Below are 23675 nucleotides of genomic sequence, written 5' to 3' on the forward strand. Positions count from 1 at the left end.
TATCTGTCCCAAATTTTCCTGGACCAGAGATAATTTATTGTCGATGGGCCCCAGACGCTTATCTAGCAGCGGCTCCATGGCGCTCGTCACCTCCGCTACCACCTCCGCCACCCACACCGAACTCACAGTGTGCGCGGGCGGGCTCGGCGGAGCCACCATTTTCTCCTCGCCGCCTCGCGTCTTTTCTTTGTCTCTACGGAGACTCTTCGCCGCCATAAGGTTTCGCTTCGTTTTGGCCAACTTAAATTCTTCACCGTAAGTTCCTGAGCTGTAGGTGTGGATTTGGTGGTTCGCTGCGAGCTAATTCCCCAGTTTTTGAGGGTTTAGCGGGTAAGCTAGCAGGAGCGGGAGTTTCAGCAGCCGCTCCTGTTCATGGCGTCACGTGACCCCCCCTGCTTCCTGATTTATTTATTCAAAGGTAAGACAGTATAATGTAATAAACAGCCAGATACCAGACAGAACATATCCTGGACATGCTTACCGGAAAAATACAAGATGACAAATGTCTCCATTCCACAAACATAATTAACAAACACAGTGGGTCAGAGTCATGAGTTACCTCTATAAAGTCAAAGATAGAGAGAGGTAACAAAAGACAAGCATGTTTGGGAGTATAACTAAGAAGGAGGGGCAGCTGCTCTGCAGGTCAGATAAATGTATCAGACCTTGTGATAAGAGTACATAAGTACATAAGTAATGCCATACTGGGAAAAGACCAAGGGTCCATCGAGCCCAGCATCCTGTCCACGACAGCAGCCAATCCAGGCCAAGGGCACCTGGCAAGCTTCCCAAACGTACAAACATTCTATACATGTTATTCCTGGGATTTTGGATTTTTCCAAGTCTGTTTAGTAGCGGTTTATGGACTTGTCCTTTAGGAAACCGTCCAACCCCTTTTAAACTCTGCTAAGCTAACCGCCTTCACCACATTTTCCGGCAATGAATTCCAGAGTTTAATTACACGTTGGGTGAAGAAACTTTTTCTCCGATTTGTTTTAAATTTACTACACTGTAGTTTAATCGCATGCCCCCTAGTCCTAGTATTTTTGGAAAGCGTGAACAGACGCTTCACATCCACCTGTTCCACTCCACTCATTATTTTATATACCTCTATCATGTCTCCCCTCAGCCGTCTCTTCTCCAAGCTGAAAAGCCCTAGCCTCCTTAGTCTTTCTTCATAGGGAAGTCGTCCCATCCCCGCTATCATTTTAGTCGCCCTTCGCTGCACCTTTTCCAATTCTACTATATCTTTCTTGAGATGCGGCGACCAGAATTGAACACAATACTCAAGGTGCGGTCGCACCATGGAGCGATACAACGGCATTATAACATCCTCACACCTGTTTTCCATACCTTTCCTGATAATACCCAACATTCTATTCGCTTTCTTAGCCGCAGCAGCACACTGAGCAGAAGGTTTCAGTGTGTTATCGACGACGACACCCAGATCCCTTTCTTGGTCCGTAACTCCTAACGTGGAACCCTGCATGACGTAGCTATAGTTCGGGTTCCTCTTTCCCACATGCATCACCTTGCACTTGCTCACATTAAACGTCATCTGCCCTTTAGCCGCCCAGTCTCCCAGTCTCGTAAGGTCCTCTTGTAATTTTTCACAATCCTGTCGCGAGTTAACGAGGTAAGACAATTATATTTATAAGCTGTGAGTTGTGACATTAAGCAGTAGCAATCCACGTTTTAAAAAATTGCTTCAAGTGAGTTGGGCTTAGTCTTGGCTGCCGTAAAGCCATCTGTCACCAGAGAATGGATTTCCCTTGGAATACCCACAACCATGTGATGCAAGAGGCAACAGTCAACACGAAGAGGGTAATTAGCTGGATGGAATGCGTTAAGTTCATTAAGCTGAGCAGGTCCACCAAATGTGGAAGAAGGAACTGTACTCACCACAATTACAACAACAAAGCTGCGAGCCAATTTTGTAAATCCAGAAAAGTCTCACTGGAGTATAATACCATTGGTAGAAGGCTTTAAAAACATTTTCAATCATAGGGGTAGCAATGGAGACCTTCAACAAAAACTGGAAAACGTTCTCCCACTGCTTAGGATCATAAGTACCAGACAAAAGTGTTTCCCATTTAGTAATATATTTCTGAACTGCAGAATCATCTTTCAATCAAGCTTTATATAACATAGAGTTCTCCCTTCTCCGTACTCAAGTTCAGCGCTAATTCTGTAGGTGAGTCCCCTAAAGAGAGCTCATCCCTGGCCCTACGTAGTGTGAAGTCAGAGTTGGATACGCCATATTCATCCTGGAGATCAGAAAAAGGAATCAGTGCTCCCTCCTCCCAAATCTGTCCCACAGTTCACAGGGAACAAGCAGCCCAATGTTTATAAACCCAATGTCAGCCCAGGGGAGAATCGAAAAGCATACTGAATGGCTGTATAAATGTGATAATCAGGGACATTTTCGAAAGAGAAGGACGCCCATCTTCCGACACAAATCGGAAGATGGGCGTCCTTCTCTCAGGGTCACCCAAAACGGCATAATCGAAAGCCGATTTTGGGCGTCCTCAACTGCTTTCTGTCACGGGAATGATCAAAGTTCATGGGGGCGTGTTGGCAGCGTACCGAAGGTGGGACTGGGGCGTGCTTAAGATATGGGCGTCCCTGACAAGCACTTGGCCGACTTTACTTGGTCCATTTTTTTTCACGACCAAGTCTCGAAAAGGTGCCCGAACTGACCAGTTCAAAAGCAAAACATTCTGCTTGGCAGCAGGTCATCTCATCCGATACAGTAGGAATGGAAAGCTGTGAAGCTGAAAATGAAGATGCTCTTACCGTGCCGTGGTAGCCCAGCCTTGTCAGAACTGCAACGGACAACAGACTAAGAAAGAGCTTTTGCAGCGGGTAACTTCTTTCTTTTATCTCCTCTAGACTTTTCTACTTGTTCCATAACCTTCTAGAACAGAGGTTTTCAAACCAGTCCTCGGGGCACATCCATACTGAATTCAGTGCTTTAACTCTGCAATAACCACTTTATTATTAATCAGCAAAATGTTTCTTTATTATTAAAAAAGATGTTTTAAATCATTCAAAATAACTCTAATCGTCACATTCAATCACACGCTGCAAACCTATCTCTAATCATACAGCTGAGTAGTTTATGGCTACATCTTATGGTGTTTGCATCGGGTGCTGTTGAGATGCCATTTTCTCCTGCAGCCAGTGAAGGTTCCTCTAGGGTCTGGCCAACAGATTTAGAATTTTATGTAATTTATTTATTTATTTAGATTTTGGACACACCTTTTTCAGTAGTAGCTCAAGGTGAGTTACATTCAGGTACTCTGGATATTTCTCTATCCCAGGAGGGCTCACAATCTAAGTTTGTACCTGAGGCAATGGAGGGTTAAGTGACTTGCCCAAGATCGCAAGGAGCAGCAGTGGGATTTGAACCAGCCACCTCTGGATTGCAAGACTGATGCTCTAACCACTAGGCCACTCCTCCACTCTTTACCCCTGAAGACGCGGACAGCGAAACACAAATTTGTGTAGGGTGTGACAGTTGATTGGAACTATATTTTCAGCGAGAGGACGGGACAGTGAACTGAGGAGAAGTTAAGAGAGAACAATCTGAAGAACAGATAAGAAAAACAATATTCCTCATTGGTTTTGTTGAAAATTTTGAATGCTGTGGTATAGATATGGTTACTGAAGTTAAGATGTGGAGAAAAATCACGTGTTATATATAATTGAAAAAGCCAGAAGTAAAAATTGGACAGTGATTACTCGATTGTTGCATCAAGAGTGCATAACAGAACAATGCTGAGGATTTCTAATAGAAGATCATGAAAACGCTTTGTTGATGAATAATCATAAGCATGAGGAAAATATATATGCAAATGTAAACATAGTAACATAGTAACATAACATAGTAGATGACGGCAGAAAAAGACCTGCATGGTCCATCCAGTCTGCCCTAGACAAACTCATATGTGTATACCTTACCTTGATTTGTACCTGCCTTATTCAGGGCACAGACTGTACAAGTCTGCCCAGCAGTATTTCCCGCCTCCCAACCACCAGTCCCGCCTCCCATCACCGGCTCTGGCACAGACCATATAAGTCTGCCCTCCACTATCCTAGCCTCCCAACCACCAACCTCTCTTCCCCCACCTGCTCCGCCACCCAATTTCAGCTAAGCTTCTGAGGATCCATTCCTACTGCATAGGATTCCTTTATGCATATATAGTAAAATAGTAACATAGTAACATAGTAGATGACGGCAGAAAAAGACCTGCATGGTCCATCCAGTCTGCCCAACAAGATAAACTCATATGTGCTACTTTTTGTGTATACCCTACCTTGATTTGCACCTGTCCTCTTCAGGGCACAGACCATATAAGTCTGCCCAGCAGTATTTCCCGCCTCCCAACCAGCAGCCCCGCCTCCCATCACCGGCTCTGGCACGGACCGTGTAAGTCTGCCCAGCACTATCTTCGCCTCCCAACCACCAACCCCTCTTCCCCCCACCGGCTCCGCCACCCAATTTCGGCTAAGCTTCTGAGGATCCATTCCTTCTGCACAGGATTCCTTTATGTATATCCCACGCATGTTTGAATTCCGTTACCGTTTTCCTCTCCACCACCTCCCGCGGGAGGGCATTCCAAGCATCCACCACTCTCTCCGTGAAACAACATAAGATGTAGCCATAACCTACTCAGCTGTATGATTAGAGATATGTTTGCAGCGTGTGAGTGAATATGAGGCTTAGAGTTATTTTGAATGATTTAAAACATATTTTGTAATAATAAAGAAACATTTTGCTGATTAATAATAAAGTGGTTACTGCACAGTTAAAGTAATAAATATTGTAACCAGAGTGAAATTAGGAAACTCAGAGGGTAGTATATTAAACTCAGTGAGGATATCCTGAAATCCCTGACTGACTGGGTTGAAAACCTGTGTTCTAGAAGGGGGGTGTGTGTATGGGGGGGCGGGATTGTTGCTGTGAACCACCACCTTGCTGTAAGCCCCTCCCCCTCATACCCTGTCCTGAAGACTTGACGGGTTTCAGGAGCCTTACCTTTGCACCCCAGGGGTCACTCTTCACATCCTTCCGTTGGTAATAATATGCCGCTCCTGCTGCGTGGGCCGCCGTCTGTGCAAGGAATTTTGGTTTCTTGCTGGGATGTAAGTCATAATCATGAATGATTTCCATCCTTTCATTCTTAAGATTCTGAAAGAAGTAGCAGCTACAGTTAGGGGACTTGCCCTCAGGTCCTGGGGCTTCCAGCCCTATACTACCATGGAGTATTTGTATAACCAAATGCCTGCTAGGCCCTAATCTGCCTACACAGCGCTGGTGTGATTGTGTCTAAGTGCTGAAGATGCGCATGGAACTTATAGGATTCCACAATTTACGTACGCAAACGTGAGGCCACCTAATGAAAGAGCATCAGCAAGAGCTCTGCCTCCCACATTACCAAACCCTTCTCCCTCTAATGAAACAATGAAAAGTGACCTCTATGGACGGGAAATCTTTCAAGGTGAAATTAGATCTTACCTGCTAATTTTCTTTCCTCTAGACCCTCCAGACCGGTCAAGACGCGTGGGTTATGTACTCCTACCAGCAGAGGGAGACTGAGAAAACACTGAGCTTTGAACACTGACTATATAACCTGTGCAGTCCCTACAGTAGCCAGTATAACACTCACAAAGCAGAGTAACAAAAACACAACTATAACTTTAACCAGCAACCCTGTACATGGCTTCCGCCAACTGTAAGAACATTCACTGTTTCTTTTATTTGCATTGTAGAGACTGTTAATTCGTGCTTCCACAGGTGGACTGTCTGCCACGCCACACCTGCACCAGACCCACACCAACCAGAAACTGGTAATAAGAGTCTGAAATTATGACAATCATCAGCTGCCAAGAGATGCCCACCGAAAAACTACCTCCTGGCCTACAGTATACCTGGGCGGGTCCTTGACCGGTCTGGAGGGTCTAGAGGAAAGAAAATTAGCAGGTAAGATCTAATTTCACCTTCCTCAGCGACCCTCCAGACCGGTCAAGACGCGTGGGACGTACCAAAGCAGTAAATACCTTATGGGCGGGATCTACGAAGGCCAGAGGTCAACACTGCTGCTCCAAAACTTGCCTCTTCCTTCGCATGCACATCAATCCTATAATGCTTCACAAACGAATGCAACGAAGACCAAACCGCCGCCCGACAAATATCTGACGGAGGAATCATACTATTCTCCGCCCAAGAGGCCGCAACCGCTCTGGTAGAATGAGCAGAAAACACCTTAGGAACCTCACGGCCCTTCACCAAATAGGCCGACGCAATCGCCTCCTTCAACCATCTAGCTATAGTCGCCTTGGATGCCGCTGCGCCCTTTTTAGGGCCACCATGAAGCACAAACAAACGATCCGACACTCTGAATTCCTGAGTTCTAGACAGATAACACCGCAAAATGCGTCGAACATCTAACTTCGCCAGCCGACGCTGTTCCGAATCTCCCGCCAAGTTACCTAAAACAGGCAACGAAATGACCTGATTAACATGAAAGTCTGACACCACCTTTGGCAAAAAGGAGGGCACCGGCCTCAAAGACACCTTTTCCTTGGAAAAAGACAGAAAGGGCTCTCTACACGACAAAGCCTGCAATTCCGAGACTCTCCGAGCTGAGGTAATAGCTACCAGAAAGACCGCCTTCAAAGAAAGATCTTTGCAGGAAGCCGCAACCAAAGGTTCAAATGGAGGTCTGACTAAGGCATCTAAAACGAGATTCAAATCCCACGGGGGAACCAACTGCCGACGAGGCGGCCTCAACAACTTCACACCCTTCAAAAAACGAACCACCTCCGGAATAGAAGCAATGGACTTCCCCTGAACCTTCCCCCGAAAACATGACAACGCTGCCACCTGAACCTTCAAGGTAGCCAAGGCCAGACCCCTGTCCAAACCATCCTGCAAAAATTCCAACACCTCTGCCACCGAGGAACGAAAAGGCATCACCGTCCGCTCTGCACACCAGTGCTCAAACAATCTCCAAACTCGAACATACGCCAATGAAGTGGAGGTTCTGCGGGATTTCAACATTGTATCAATGACTCTGGCAGAAAACCCTTTCTTCCTCAACCTGTGCCTCTCAAGAGCCAAGCCATAAGCGAGAACCGAGCCGGGTCTGGCATAACTATCGGGCCTTGACACAAGAGTACCGTTTCCGACAACTGAAGGGGCTTCGCGACCGCCAACCGCACCAGATCTCCGTACCACGGTCGACGCGGCCAGTTTGGCGCTATCAAAATCACCCGGCCTGCGTGCCGCTCGATTCGCTGAATTACTCAACCTACTAACGGCCACGGAGGAAACACATACAGCAATCCCTGCGGCCAGGGTAACAGCAGAGCGTCGAGACCCTCCGCACGCGGATCTCTCCAACGACTGAAAAACCTTGGGACTTGGGCATTGCGCGCTGTGGCCATCAGATCTATAACTGGCATCCCCCAGACCGACACAATTCGGCCGAACACCGCCTGATGCAGAGACCACTCTCCGGGATCCAGAGTATGCCGGCTCAAAAAATCTGCATCCACGTTGTCCACCCCGGCCACATGAGCCGCCGAGAGCGCCTGAAGATGACCTTCCGCCCATTGGCATAACAGTGCCGTCTCCTCCGCGACCGCCTGACCCTTTGTGCCCCCTTGACGATTGACATAGGCCACGGCTGTGGCGTTGTCGCAGAGCACTCTGACTGCCTTGTGGAGAAGCATTGACTGAAAACTCTGAAGTGCCAGCCGAATGGCCCGAGTCTCCAACCGGTTGATGGACCACCTTGCTTCCGCCTGGGACCACCGCCCCTGCGCTACCTGACCGAGACAATGCGCTCCCCATCCTAGCAGGCTTGCGTCTGTGACAAGAACCACCCACTGAGGGGACTCCAACGGCATTCCCTTCTCCAGATTGCAAGTGCTGAGCCACCAACGGAGGCTGCGGCGGACAACCGGCGACATCGGCAGACGTACCTCCAACTCCTGCGACAGGGGAGCCCACCGACTGAGGAGAGAGGACTGAAGCTGACGCATGTGCGCCCGGGCCCAAGGAACTACCTCTATGGTTGCCGCCATCATCCCCAGAACTTGCAGGTAAGCCCGGGCCGTCGGTGACGACAGTGCAAGAAACCGCCGAATCAGGTCCTGCAACTTGCTGATTCTCGGGGGAGGCAAAAACACTCGACCCGACCTGGTATCGAAGAGAACGCCCAGATACTCCAGAGCCTGCGACGGTACCAACTGACTCTTGCTGAAATTCACCACCCAGCCCAGCGACTGGAGAAACTGTACCACACGCGACGTCGCCCCCTCGCTCTCCGCCCGGGACTTGGCCCGAATCAACCAATCGTCTAGATACGGGTGCACCAAAATGCCCTGCCGGCGCAAAGCTGCCGCCACCACCACCATGACCTTGGAAAAGGTGCGGGGAGCTGTTGCCAGACCGAAGGGCAGGGCACAAAACTGAAAGTGCTTCCCCAAAACTGCAAAGCGAAGAAAACGCTGGTGCGCCGCTCGAATGGGAATGTGAAGATAAGCCTCTGTCAAGTCCAGAGAAGTTAGAAACTCTCCCTGCCGGACTGCAACAATTACCGACCGCAACGTCTCCATGTGAAAAGAGGGAACTTTGAGCGCTGCATTGACTCTCTTTAGATCTAAAATAGGACGAAAGGCATCCTCCTTCTTTGGCACCACAAAGTAAATTGAGTAACACCCCAAGCGTTGCTGAGCGGGCGGAACAGAAACTACTGCTCCCAGACTGAGAAGACGACGCAACGTGTCTCGTACTGCTGCTCTCTTGAGCCTCGAGTGACAAGGGGACTCCAGAAACCGTTTGGGCGGAGAGGTCTCGAACTCCAGGGCATAACCATCTCGAACCACTTCGAGAACCCACTGATCTGATGTGACGTGGACCCAGTTCTGGTAAAACTGACTCAGCCGAGCCCCTACACGCACCAGAACCTGGGTCCGCACACCTTCATTGGGCAAGCCGCCCCGAGGTCTGACCTCCCCCGAACGAACCCCGGCCTCCGCGACGACTCCCGCGAAAGGACTGGGTGCGCTGGAAGAACCTACCTCTAGAGGCCCCACTAAACCTACCAGGCCTATACCGTCGAGCCTCACTAAGTCGACCTCGAGAGGAATTACCCCTAACTCCCAGCTTGGGACGAAAATCCGGGAGTCGAGGCACCTTGGCCTCACTAAGGCCTTTCACTAACTTATCCAACTCTTCGCCAAAAAGCCTAGAACCCTTGAAGGGGAGAGAACACAACTTAGCCTTAGAGGCCGCATCCGCGACCCAACCTCTTAACCAGAGAGCCCTACGCGCTCCCACTATCATAGCCATATTTTTAGCCGACGCACGCAACAAATCATACAGCGCGTCAGACAAAAAAAACGAACCCATCTCCAACTTGGCTAAATCCTGTAACCCCGAGGTCCCAACCTCCCCAGGATCATCCAGGAGCTTCTCGGCCCAGCGAAAACACGCCCGCGCCACCAGGCCCCCACACACCGAGGCCTGGAGAGCTAGCGCCGACAAGTCGAAGCTTCGCTTAAGAAATGCTTCCAATCTCCTATCCTGGGGTTCACGGAGTGCGGCCCCACCATCTACTGGAATAGCCGTCGCTTTAGTAACCGCTGTAACCATTGCATCTACCGTAGGAGCCTTAAGGGAATCCCTATCCTCCTGCGGCAGGGGATAAAGCCTCGCCATTGCCTTAGAAACCTTACACGGCGAATCTGGCGAATCCCATTCCTGGTTAATCATCTCCCTGAGATCCTTGTTCATAGGGAAGGTCCGTGCTCTACGCTGAATTCCCTTCACCAAGGGATCCTGCCCAGATTCACCTGAAGCCACCTCAGGATTAAATTTAAGGGTAGCTGTGACCTGATCAATGAGCTCCGAAAGCTCATCCCTATGAAAAATCCTAACTACTGAGGGATCTTCCCCAGGAAGGGAGTCCACCGGATCTACCGGACCCTCAAACCCCTCAGACTCTCCCCCATCACTAAATGGGCCTTCCGTGCCCACCTGAGACAGATATTCCTCATCCTCTGTCCACTCTATCCGGGGTCTTTTAGGCAGCATGGGACTAACCCCCTCCACTCCCTGGGGGGGGCCCGATTTCCAAGCCTGGAAAAGAGTCCATACAAACTCTGGAGGAAAGCTAACCCCTCCTGGACCCTCATTAGGTACTTTGTGTGTGTCCACGGGGGCAACTGGCTCAACCACAGAAGCCTCTGCAGAACGCGCTAAATTCAAAATGGCGGCCGTTCCCGCCGAAACTGAAAGCTCCGCTTCCGGACCCGCCTGAGTTGCCGCTGCTAAAGGGGCCGCCGATACCGCCGGGACTTCCGCGGTTAACTGCGGGGGAACTGCCTCCAAACGTTTGGGCTCACCGCACAGCCGACACTGACCGCCCGGCGATTCGATGCCCCGGCGCGAGCACGCGCGACAACGGAGTAGTTTGGCCGCCATAACTGTAAAAGTAAAGGCAGCGCTTCCCCGTACCGGCCCCAAGGTCAGGCAAGCCCCAAAAGCACTGCTCTCTCGCTCCTAGGACGGAAAAGAACTCCCGTTCGTTCCGTACCAAATAAATAAATATATCTCCCTTAAAGAGACAGAAGACCATTCTGGCAGCTGAAAATTGAAAGGCTCTCAAGGCTGCAGTACACAGAAAGCAGCCGAGGCACAAAGCTGCCAGTAACACAGTACTGGAGAGCAGCACAGGGGGAGGGACCCGACAAAGCAGGTGTGACACCCCAGGGGGAACTACTGGGCCCCACCGGACCCAGGGCCCCGAAGCACTTTTTTTTTTTTTTTGGCAAACCACGTACAGGGTACTTAAAGGATAGAAATCTCCTGAAGATAACTCAAAATCCTTTATCCCTAAAATCAAAACTACCTCACCAGACTATTGAAGACTGCACAGGCTGTCCTTCTACCTCTGCTGAGACTGAGAAAATACTGGCTACTGTATGTACTGCACAGGTTATATAGTCAGTGTTCAAAGCTCAGTGTTTTCTCAGTCTCCCTCTGCTGGTAGGAGTACATAACCCACGCGTCTTGACCGGTCTGGAGGGTCGCTGAGGAAGAATACGTTTTCAAAGGGAAGCAATCCTGCAGCCAGAAGTGCTCTGCTTTGCCATATGCGATCCAGGCTCAACTTCCAGACTAGTTCCTGCTCCTTGGGCTTCACAGCATTCACAGTTCCCAGGAAAGGGACTCTCAGCTTTACTCAACATGACCATTTACTGTTTGGCAATAAGCTGACCTGTGCTGTATTCATGCCTCCCCCCAACCCGCCAGCTGTGAATCAAATCCAGATCGTGCTGTGGCTCTAGTTGGGGAAGGCTCTGAGTGAGCTGGAAGACCATACCTGGCTCCTCTCTTACCTCCTTCAGCTGTGACAGGTAATAGGAGATGCATTCATCGATGGGGTCTCGAATCTTCTGCAGCTGCTGCTGGCTGATGAAAGGTTTAAAGGCTTTCTCAAACATGGAGGGAATGCTGAGCACAACAAAAGCCAGGGTGTCTTCTGGGAACGGGAGGTGGAAGGTGGATGGCAGAACAGCGTTGTACCATCCAATCTAAACAAAACAAGAAGGCCTAGATATAACTCTGCAAGCAGTGGGAGAAGAAACAGCTAACAGCAATGCAAGAACTTACAGTACATAGGACATTAGTTTCTACAGCCCAAGGGCTGTCAGACTAGCTAATGAATGCACTTTAAATCCTCCACTCAGGATCCTGCTCCTTGGGAGAAGAGTAAATTTACAGCTTCCTCACAGTAAGCCATGTACTGTCCTCCCCCAACCACCAGGGCCAAGTTCTGTCCTGGTGCCCCTCCCCCAACTAGCAGGGCCAAGTACACCTCTGCTGCCTTTCTCCCCTTTCCTCCCAACTACAATGGTGAAATACTGATCTAGTGGACCATCACCATTACTACCACCTCCAGGAAAAGAATTGTTTTAGTATCTCTGAGGGAACGAAGCTGCAATTTGGACATCTACATTGATTACTCTCTATGGACTGTGACAGAGGCTCATAGGAAGCTGAGCGACAATGAAAGGCAGTAGGAAGGAAGAGGAAGCTGTGTTTGGACCCAGCTCTCGTTTAACTTTGCATACCCTGGTGTGGTCCTTTGCTCTCTGTGTAGCCTGTTACCTTTATATTGGATTGGAGATTTGAACCCACGGCCAGAAGTAGCACAGTTTTGGCATTGCTGTAAAAACCAAGGAGGTTTACAGGCAGGAGCACACTTGGTCTATCATCTGGGCTGAAGCCAATAGGTGGAGCTTGTCGCCTATCAGTTACATTTGTTCTGCCCCCATATTAATGGAGGCAGGGTGCATTGTTATGCATATTTGAGGATGATCTGTATTCAATTGCATTGTACATGTGATAGCACTGTGTATTAGGACTGCTTTTCCTGTGGTTTACAGTAGCCTGTGCTTGACTCCTTGTGAGCTTTCCCTATTGGCTGTTCATTGGCTCTGAGCTAGAGCTAATCTTCCCTCTCTGCCCCTGCGGGCTGTGTGAGAGAGCCCAGTCTTGCTAGCATGATCAGCAGCTGTTCTTGAGCTGATCCCTCCTTAATCTCCTGTAATTCCATCAAGATTTTTCACTATCACCCCAAATCATTCCTCTTTTATTTACACTGAGTTTCTCCCCCTTATTTCCTCTCAGCTGGCTGAGGTTTTGGCCAACTCCTTGCCTCTGGAGTGGCTAGACACAGATTCTATGTGCAGAAAGCAACCATTCTGTCCAAGCAACTGAACTGTAAATCGGATTTTCTTTGTTTATTCTGAGTACTACAATAAAGAAGATTTGCTTGAGAGTCTATTGTTAAAGCTTCTACTTAGGGATGGTTTAGCTGGCTGTTTAGTTACACTATACTTTGCCTAGAACAGTACATTGATTTGGGTGTACCAAGATGGCAGCAGCTGCATTGGGGAGCATGAAAACCTCAGCTTCAACTTTGTAATGTCATGCTGTCTCCTGTTAATCCAACCTCCTTGGTAATTACCAACCAGAGACAGGAAGTGTGAGACCACATTGCACAAGATTAAACAGACATTGAGCTCTAGCTGAAAGCACTCTTTTATGTATTTAAAAGCTTTTTAAAATGCTGCCTTACTGAAATAGTCACATAAAGTGGTTTACAAAGGGTTACCATATGGCTCCAGAAAAAGGAGGACACATTGATCCAGTCCAGGTTTTGCTTCTATTGATAGCAATGGAACTAAAACCCAGACTGGCTATCTGTCCTTTTTCTGGAGCCATATGGTAACCCGTAATATAAATACTAAAGATCCAAGAGTCACTTGGAGGCCTCTCACTGTTTTATACCGCCCACCTTTCCCAAACTAAAAAGTGACACTTGAATTCTGAATATTGACAAGAGCAACCACAATGAGAAAGGGGACGGCACAACTCTCCCCTGAAGAAAGGCCAGGGCCAGCTCTAACACCAGGACAACTAAGCAACACCGTAAAATGGCAGACTTAGGGGAGGGTGCAGTAACACAGCACCAACACAGGCAGATGACTGCAGCAGGTCTTTGATACTCTCAATGCCTTCTGCATCCTGCGCCCTCTGACACACCCAGGAGGTCATGAGCACATGAGGTGCTGTAAGGGTCAATGCCACACTGTTTTTTTTGTGGGTTTGTTTTTATACAGACTGTGGTTTGGGTGGAGGATAGAGATAGGGAAAAGGGAAGTGGGAGAAAATACTGCCCCCCCCCCCCCCCCACACACCTGGAGGGGAGAGGAGGAGAGAGATGCAGAAATGTAGGACTTGTAATTCTTATGCCTAGTTATGTGTAGGGCTTTTTTTGAGGGGGTACTGAGTACCAGCACCTTTTCCACTGTCTGCTAAAATTGACCCATGGAACCCAAGTTTTAATGATAGACCTCTGGGTCCACACACCATAGATTCTGTGACTGGTTGCAGGGGGCCTGGCTATCATGGGGTGGGTACCTCAGTGATCACCCCTCAGAAGCTTAGCCAAAATTGGGTGGCGGAGCAGGTGGGGGAAGAGAGGTTGGTGGTTGGGAGGCGAGGATAGTGGAGGGCAGACTTGTACGGTCTGTGCCCCGAAAAAGGCAGGTACTAATCAAGGTAAGGTATACACATATGAGTTTATCTTGTTGGGCAGACTGGATGGACCATTCAGGTCTTTTTCTGCCGTCATCTACTATGTTGAAGGGTGGCCTATCATTTGAGTACCGGCACCTTTTTTGCTAGAAAAAACACACTGGTTACGTGTTTATGTTTGACTTTAATATTCATTTTATTTCTAATATTGTGGCTGTTACTTTGTTGTGACTGTTCTTGCTTTGAGGTCTTTCCTATTTACTGATGGAGTTCTAATTACAGAATTTATTTTTTGTTTTTAATTGTATTTTTAGTGTAACTATATAATGTTTTTATTAAACTAAACATTACATTATCCCACTTATTACCATTCAAAATTAAGAGCAAACGCTAAGGCCCCGCCCCTTCCCACACTCTGCACCGAGGGTGGGGCAGGAATGGCCCGGTCTGATTGGCCGCGGACTCCCACCCCGCCCCCTCCAACTGTGCACCGAGGGTGGGGCAGGAACGGACAGGCCTGATTGGCCGTAGTTTACCGACCCGCCCCCCTCGCGTCCTATTGGCGGGAGGGAGGTGCCGCAGGGTGCGGGGAATTTCTTGTCTTCGGTACCTTGAACGGATAAACCTCGAAGCCAAAGTCGGCTAGGAAACCCCGCACCTTCCCCTCCAGCTCCAGGAACGCCGCCATGACACCAGCTTACATCACTTCCGGCTGCGCGCAGTGCGTCCTGGGAGCTGTGGTTCTGTGAGCTTGTCCAATGCATGGCTGCCTGTCGCGCTATGACTTATGGGAGTTGTAGTTCTTTTTTGTCCACAGGCCGTAATCTGAAAACAGAGCTCGTCCCGGAATGAACTAAAAGTCCCGTGAGTCTGTGCGCGGCGGACGTTAGCCGGGACCCACCCCGGAAGTGGTGCTTTTGAACGATTTGGAGGGAGGGAGGAGGTTGGCGTTTTCTTGTTTGGGTGACCTGGTGGCGGTGTTGGTACATTTCGAATCTTCCACTTCCCTTTTCTAGAAACTTCCTCCATTGCTTTAAGCAGGGGCGTAGCCAGACTTCGGCAGGGGAGGGGAGGGGAGGGGAGGGGGGAGGGGGGGGGGGTCCAGAGCTCGAGGTGAGGGGGCACATTTTAACCACCCCCCCCCCTCCCCGGCGGCGTCGCCCCATTCCTGTCCCCCCTCGACCCTCCCTCCCACTGCCACCATCAACCCTCCCCCGCCAACACCAGGTACCTTTGCTGCCGGGGGTCCCCAACCCCCACCAGCCGAAGTCCCCTTCTGCGCCGGTCTCCAAGTCCGACGCGTTCGCTGTTCTGGATTCTGTTTCTGTGAGTCCTGTATGTTCCTACGTGCAGGACATCAGGACTCGCAGAAACAGAATCCAGATCAGTAATGCGCTAAAGAGGACTTCGGCTGGCAGGGGTTGGTGGTTGGGGGCCCCCCCGCCAGCAAAGGTACTTGATGGCGGGGGAGGGTGTGTGAAAGCAGGGAGGCCAGGGCTAAATCTGCAGGGGCCCACGCCCCTGCGGCCCCGCTTTAGAGAGGCGATAATAGAGGAGGTGTCCTAGCTTAGTGGGGTTTAAAAAAGGTTTGGATAACTTCCTAAAAGAAAAGTCCATAAGGCATTATTAAAATGTATTGTACTATTTCGGGATCCAGCCACATACTTGTAACCTGGATTGGTCATTGTTGGGAACAGGATACTGGGCTTTGATGGACCTTCGGTGTGTCCCAGTATGGCAATTGTACCTATGGCCCAGACAATGAGTGATATGAGCCGAGTCTGGCTTGCTTCTCAACCTTCTAGCACTTTGATAGTCTTAGGCTGCAGAAGAATAGAGCGGGCTCATGATCTGTGATCCCAATACAAATGCAGACACTTGGATTTTTAAGTCATACATAAACGAATAGGGATGAGAGAAATTGTACACTTTATGAGGGGTCTCTATACAGCCTTATTTTATAGTGTGTGATTATGTATACGATGGGACCCCGCAAACAGAAATCTGCATGCTCTGAAGAGCCAAGGACAGTTTTGGGAATCCCTGCTGTATTGTGAACAGTTGATTGGGGATATAAGAGGAACCTTTGATTTTTGTCGTTTGAATTCTCTATCTTCTGTATGGCAAACAAAAATCTCTAAGCTTTATTCTGCGTTTATTCCCTCTCCTCTTCTGCTGCCTCCCCCGGAGTCTTCTAACCCCTGCTCTGCTATGTGTCCCTCCTCTTCTTGGTCCTCCTTCAGTTCACCCTTAGCCTCTTCTCTTTCATGCACTGTCGGTTCCCTTAAACCTTTCTCATCAGACCCCTGGCCACCAAGACTACTCCAACGCCTTAGCTCAATAATTAATCTCTTCAGCTGTATCCCAAGGTACTGTCCCATCCTTATGGAAACATGCATCTGTCTGTCCACTACTCAAGAACCCACTGAATTTCCACCCTATCTCGAATCTGTCTTTCTTTGCAAAGCTCCTTGAGAAAGTTGTCCACAACCAACTTATTGAGCAATATTGAATCTAGTAATATCTTTCATCCATTCCAAGCAGGCTTCTGACCAAATCATAATACCAAAACCATCTTATGATCTTATCTGTACTGCACTAGATCAGTGTCGGTCAATAATTAGTGTCCTTAGATCTGTCTTCAGCGTTTGACCTCACTGACCACACTCTCCTTCTTCAGCGATTTCAATCCATTGGTATTTCTGGCATTCTTCTCCTAGTTTACCAGTTATCTTTCTAATTGTTCTTACCATCTTTCTTTTCATGACAAAACCACAGATTCCCTTCCCCTTTCTGGAGTACCCCAAAGCTCTATACTGTCACCAGCTCTCTTTAGTATTTTTGTAGCCCCTCTACTCACTATTATCCAGGACTGTTCCTGCACTCCATTTTGTTATGCAAATGACATTCAAATCTTCTTTAGGGTCTCGGACACATTTCTAGTTTCAGCTCTCAATAACTGTCTCTCCAATGTTTCCTCATGGCTTAAATCTAGTTTCTTAATACTCATAAGTGTGAATTGCAATTCACCAGTACCTGCCCCTGTGTTAGAAGGCACTATACCTTAGCTTTCAAGGACTCAGTCAAGACTCTGGGTGTCATACTTGACTTGGCTGCATCCTTCAAACCTCATATAGATATTTTTTTTGCTCTTGATTGCCTTCGGTCCTTCTGCCACGTTTTTATGTCCACTTATACATGCACTGATCATTTCTTGTTTGGACTATTGTAACTCCCTTCTTGCAAGCCTGCCATTACGGAGTATAAAACGTTTACAACTCATCCAGTCAAATTGCTTCACAATGCACAATATTTTGATCTTGTCACTCTTCTGTTTCTGAACACTGGCTTCCAATTTCTTCCCAAATAAAATTCAAGATTCTACTATTGCTATATATAAATATATGTCCCCTTCTGCCCCTCTCTATCTTAACAGAGATTTTATTCCCTACTCTCCTTTCCGTGCCTTAGATTGGATGATAATCACCGGCCCTCTTCTATCTGTCTTACAGTACTCAAGATTATCCTTTTAGCTTCCACATTAGATTTGGGATCAACCCACCATTGCATTTTTTAAACTGGCTCTAAAAACTCACCTTTTCAGAATTGCATATAACCCTTCCTTTTTGTCCTGATTGTTCTGATTTCCTTCCTCTTTTCTCTGTCCCTTCTCACTCCACAGTGTCCCCCCCCCCCCCAATTCCTTCTCCCTTTTTCTTCTTTTTTTTTTTTGTCTCTTCCATTTCTCTCTTCTATGTCCTAGTTTTGAATTTGTTTTTGTAAACCGCATTGAAGCCTTGGCTAGGCCCTATGCGAAATATCAATCATATGACATAAATGTGAGGCCTGGCATGGGTTGGAGTTGGGTTCGTTAGCCCTCCTCAATCAGTAACTTCTTGTTCAGTTATTGCCCCTGACTTCACTCCTGCTTATTGAGTTTAGCATTATGTGAGCATGAAGCCCCCTGGAGTGTTAGCAGGCACATCAAAGACAGAAGGTTTACACTTGTTACTTCTCTTTATAGCCTTGTTGTGGGTTCCAGCCTTTCATTACTTTGGAGGTGCTTTCATCATTTTTGTGTTAACAGCATGAACTGGGACACTCAGCTTAACTCCATTCTGCATGCCACGGACAACAGTGTGGCCATGATGAAGGTCAGTGGACTTGTTACTTGTTCTAACATCTTTGTTTGCTGTGATAATAGAGAAAAGAACTCCGAGAACGTACATAGGGCATTTCTATCCATGCGGGCAAGGCTCTTCTCCCTAAGAGGGGAAGGGAAGACATTTTAAGGTTGAAATTAGCAGGTGAAATATTTTTAATGAGCAATTTCAGTGTAATAGGTGCGATGAGTGAGACGTAAAATCTTGAAATGAATTCTGAAAACCACTGGAAGCCAAAATTATCCCCGGAAAACTGGGTAAAGATTCTTAAAATTGACAAGCTGTCATCTCTAAGTCTGGAACAATCTTAGAATATATTACAGTCATAGTAGAAAATACATAAACAAACTAGAAGAAGCCCTCCTTCCTTATCAATCCTACTGGTCAACCCTATTCATACACTTGGCTGCAATCCCCATTGACAGAGGAGATGTGGAGAAAACCCCATTTATGTTCTCAGAAGTCTTTTCTTTGACTCGGATTACATATAATTGCAATACAAGGCGTATTGCAAATAGAATGGATCATCCAGTCCTAGGAAATTGGGAGGGGAGGGGGTGCTTTGACCAAATGGAAACATTATTCATTTCATCTATGCTGGGATGTAAGATTATATAGAACGTTGTACAGAGGTCCTGATGGAAATGCAGCCATTGACTTGGGTTAAGGTCCCTGAGGATCCTAGGGGATGTTTTCCCTATGTCATCTGGGGAAAAAATGAATTGTAGCTTATCTGATTGCTGCTGGTAACATAAAGATACTGTAAGTCTGTGAGAGGTCCCATAAATGATGAATAAACACGGGGAGAGTTGATGAAATGTGAGAGGAGAAATCTGCAGTTATGTCCCAGAAGCACTGTACACAAGCATATAATATATCACCAACCCAACGCAAAAACTGTGTATCTTTGTAATGATGGTACATGAATTAACGTGAGAAGAAGCCTCGGCAGTGACTCGTTTCGTGCCGGAACCCTGCCTGACGACTCGCTTATCTCATCATTTATTTATGACGTATAGCCCACATTATCCCAAACAAGTTTGAGTTCGATGTGGCTTTCAATCAAAAATCCTCATATCATTTTACTTTATTACTTTAAAAATGTTGCATATCTGAAAAAGCTTCATTAAATATGAAGCATTTCAACAATAGACTAGGACCTGCACCAGCGTGCCGTGTTTCGCCAGGGCCATGGTCCTTACAAAGACGCCCACATCTCTCGTTGACAATAATCATGGGCATGGCATGTTAGCACTGGTCCTAGTCTATTGTTGAAAGGGAAGTCAATTCTTTAAAATAGTAAAGTGAGGAGGTCACGTGATGGTTTGAGGGAGGAAGTCGTGTCTTCCATCTCTCCGAGGCTACCCCCTCTCTGAGCGATAAAAACGGCTACAACAACCTGTTGAAAACAACCCTGCTGAATATTGGAGAGTAGAAGGAACTAATGGACCCATTTGTGACTCGAGAAATGAGGGCGACGCCGAGCAGACTCGCACAAAAGAGTGCAGAGAAAAAACGCGGACCCGAAGAAAACAAGATGGCGCCCGGACCGGCAGTCGGCTTGATTCCGGAATTCCACCCGAAACAGCTACAGCAGCTAGTGGAGGCAGTTAAGACCGCACTAGCGCCTCAGCTAAATAAAGTATTAGAGCAGCTGGCAGCGGTGGAGTCTTCGTTGGGAGATACCACGAGACGAACGGGGGAGTTGGAGGTCCGGGTATCCGAGCTGGAGGACTCTGAAACAAATAAGGACAAGGTGATAAAGGAGCTACAACGAACAGTGAAAACGCAAGCGCAGCACCTTGATGAGATGGAGAACCGTTCCCGGCGATCGAATTTGCATCTAATCGGTATCCCAGAGACTGTACCAGATCGTTTACTTCTATCACAGTTGGAGAGTTGGCTAAAAACAGAGTTTGCACTCTCGGATAGTTTTGGCCCCCTATGTTTGGAGAGGGCACACAGACTGGGAAGACGGGTGGCGGCTGGAAATAGGCCCAGAGCAGTAATAATAAAAGTCCATAATTATCTCCACAAAGAGGAAATTCTGAGAGGTGCGAGGGCAAAATGGGACACCTTGGCCTTTGATGGCGCAGGAGTCAAGATATTCCAAGACTACTCAGCCGCATTGCAGGAGTGCAGGAGAGCTTTTGGCCCCATTTGCCGCCACCTGGCCAAGAAAAATCAAAGATTTATGCTTTTGTACCCGGCCCAGCTAAAAGTCCTAAAGGAGGGAGGGTGGCAAACTTTCCAGGCTCCAGAAGAAGCTCAAGAACTATTAGAAACAGGAAACCCCTCGGATGGGGAAAAGGACACTTGAAGAATATGGCCACCTCTAAATCGAAGCCACATGTTTAGATGGAAAAGTTTAACCACCTGGAATGGAGGCGAAGACTGGTAATATGGTACAGAACTAACTTAATCAAAGGAACATGTATGTTTTTGAAACCACAGTTCAGTTTAATGGGGATGGAGGGGAAGGAGAAGGAGGAATGTGAGCGAAGTGTGACTGCTACACTTGGGGATCATTTGGGAAGAATACACGAAGGGGGGCAAGAGCATAAGAGAAGAATAGAAGGGATTCACACAGGCGGTCATGATATGGAAGGAAGACAGGTTAGGCTATGAGAGGGGGAGCCTACAATCACACTTAACCTACTATAACAGTAGGACACCTTAGGGATCTCAAAAAGAAGGGAGGAGGAAGGGGGGTCTTAAGGTAAAGGGCGGGATAGGGAGGAAATAAGAGTAGGAGGGAGGATGGGGGATAAAAGGGGGGGGGGAGATAGGGAAGAGGAAATACTATAACCATGGCTTCGCAGGCCCTTTATATTTGGATGCAAGTTGCAAGGACACGAGAGTAGAGCAAATTCAGATTTGGGGGAGGGTGAGGCTGGGCACCCGAAACCCACTTAACATTCTCAAAGCTAAGCCAAGTCACACCAACTATAATAAACGCAGATGACAAAAGCAACCCGAGTGGTATCTTGGAATGTAGGGGGTATAGCAACACCAATTAAGAGGACAAAAATATTACAGGCCCTAAAAAGACACAAAGCGGATGTGGCTTGCCTCCAGGAGACTAGACTAACGGAGGCTGAACACCAGAAGTTACAAAGACAGTGGGTGGGGCAGGTGTTCTCAGCCTCAGCAGAGGGAAGAAAGCGGGGCGTAGCAATATTAATACGTAAAGGGTTAGCAGCTAAAGCCGAATTGCTTAAAGCAGATCCTCTAGGGAGATATGTGATAATACACCTTTGGCTTCAACACAGAGAATTTTTGGTGATCTCGTTGTATGGCCCGAATGAATATACGCCATCCTTTTTTCAGTCCATTATAAAACACTGCGCCTCCCATGATTCGTTGCAGTTACTGGTGTGTGGAGACTTCAATTTAGTGGCAGATCCCACGGCTGATACTACAAACCCCAGGGAGGCCCCACAAGGGGGTAGCAAACAAAAAGCACTTCCCACATTCATGCGTACCCTAAATTTAGTGGACACCTGGAGGGCCCTACACCCAGAAACCAAAGACTATACACACTTATCTAGGGCACACGGCACAAGCTCCAGAATAGACTATATACTCATAGATAGGCAGGCATTCCCATGGGTGAGTGGAGCAGGCATAGGGCCTACAGAGATATCGGATCATGCGCTTGTGTGGACAGAACTGGAGGCCCCAGAGCAATATCAACGAGCAGGGGGTTGGAGGTACCCGAGTTATCTATATGAAGACAAAGAATTTACAAGATATCTAAATGATAAATGGGAAACATATGAGAGGTTTAATAGCCAACATGCGGAAAATCCTAGCCTTTACTGGATGGCTTCTAAAGCGGTCATACGGGGAGATATAATAGCCTATGTGCAAATGAGGAAAAAGAGACAGGCTAAGGCGATTCTAAACTTAGAGCTTCAACTCCAGAAAGCTAAACGGAAATATATAAAATCCCCAACAGCAACAAATAAGGAACAATACTTGGCAGCCCAAGTGGTCCTGAACTCATTAATTCATGGGCAAACTATGAGGTCTTTGGTGTACTTTAAATGCCGGATGCAAAGATTTGGCAATAAATCAGGCACACTCTTAGCGAGGTTGATAAAATCAGAAGGTCCTGACAGGGTGATCACAACACTGCAAGATGCCCAGGGGGTGTTAAAAACAAAAAGCGGAGATATAGAGCAGATCTTTCACAATTACTTTAGGGAGCTTTACAAGGGATCACCTGCAAGGGACTTGAGCAACCTGGCCAATTACTTAGACAAGGTGGGACTCACTAAGCTTCAGCAACCACAGATAGACATGCTGAATCAGCCACTTACAGAAGAAGAACTACAGGAGGCGATAAAAGCCCTGGCTCTTAACTCAGCCCCAGGGCCAGATGGCTTTATGGGAGAATATTATAAATCTCTGCCAAGGGGAGGGATAAAGGCATTGGGGAACTATTTAGAACAAGCCATAGAAGACAAACAATTCCCCATACATGCTAATGAAGCCCTAATCACGTTGCTGCCGAAACCTGGGAAAGATAAGATGCACCCAGGCTCATACCGACCCATTTCATTGATTAACGTTGATATCAAAATCTTGGCCCGGATGCTGGCTACACGCTTAGGATCATTGCTGCCAGAACTCATTGATGAGGAGCAGGTGGGCTTCATTAAGAACAGACAAGCAAGCAAGCAGTAACGTGAGGCGTCTCCTATTGGCTATGGCAAAATGTCAGAGGGAACAGAGATCTGCATTGATCCTTAGCTTGGATGCAGAAAAAGCATTTGATAAGGTGGATTGGGGGTATTTGTTTGGGCTCCTAGATTACATCGGAATCCGGGGATGGTATGGGGCTGCCGTAGAGGCCTTATACAACTCTCCCCAGGCAGCTGTGTTAGTGAATGGAGTGAGGGGAGGTAATTTCCACATTCGGCAAGGGACAAGGCAAGGCTGCCCCCTCTCGCCCCTCTTATTTGTTTTAGCAATGGGACCTTTGCTCAGAGTTTTGAAGGGAGATGAAGGGGTAAGGGGGGTGGGCCTGGAGGGAGGTACGGTTAAGGCCCTCGCGTTTGCAGATGATTTGCTGGTGGTGGTCCAGGAACCAGAACACTCAGTACCTAGGGCTTTGAAACTGATTCAGGAATATGGGGCCATGTCAGGATACACACTAAACATCCAGAAATCTAGAGCTTTAGAAATAGTGCCTGGGGACAACATAAAAAGTAGATTACAACTCCCTATAGAGTGGGAAGAAGAGACTATAAAATACTTGGGAGTCACAATACCACGGGAACTCCCACAAGTGTATGGATGGAATGTGAGAAAGCTATTGAATGACACGAGGATAAGCTTACAACTCTGGCAGGGACTCCCTTTATCACTTATGGGGAGAATAG

General features: G+C 47.7%; 2 protein-coding genes across 2 annotated transcripts in view; one reads left to right on the forward strand and one right to left on the reverse strand.

The window, feature by feature from the left end:
• Positions 1–14980, reverse strand: part of MMACHC (metabolism of cobalamin associated C) — a 31089-nt gene extending 16109 nt beyond the window's left edge. The window contains exons 1-3 of the mRNA XM_030205973.1: positions 14733–14980; positions 11416–11610; positions 5042–5194 (exon numbers count right to left, since the gene is read on the reverse strand). Of these exons, the coding sequence (XP_030061833.1) occupies positions 5042–5194; positions 11416–11610; positions 14733–14810 (426 nt within the window). The 5' untranslated portion in view covers positions 14811–14980. The remainder of the gene's footprint in view (positions 1–5041; positions 5195–11415; positions 11611–14732) is intronic.
• A 239-nt stretch (positions 14981–15219) lies between these two features.
• The window catches only part of LOC115471972 (myosin-11-like), a 32074-nt gene continuing 23618 nt past the window's right edge, over positions 15220–23675 (forward strand). The window contains exons 1-2 of the mRNA XM_030205972.1: positions 15220–15235; positions 18147–18276. Coding sequence (XP_030061832.1) covers positions 18211–18276 — 66 coding nt within the window. The 5' untranslated portion in view covers positions 15220–15235; positions 18147–18210. The remainder of the gene's footprint in view (positions 15236–18146; positions 18277–23675) is intronic.

This window comes from Microcaecilia unicolor, chromosome 6 (assembly GCF_901765095.1).
Source record: "Microcaecilia unicolor chromosome 6, aMicUni1.1, whole genome shotgun sequence".
Lineage (NCBI taxonomy): Eukaryota > Metazoa > Chordata > Amphibia > Gymnophiona > Siphonopidae > Microcaecilia > Microcaecilia unicolor.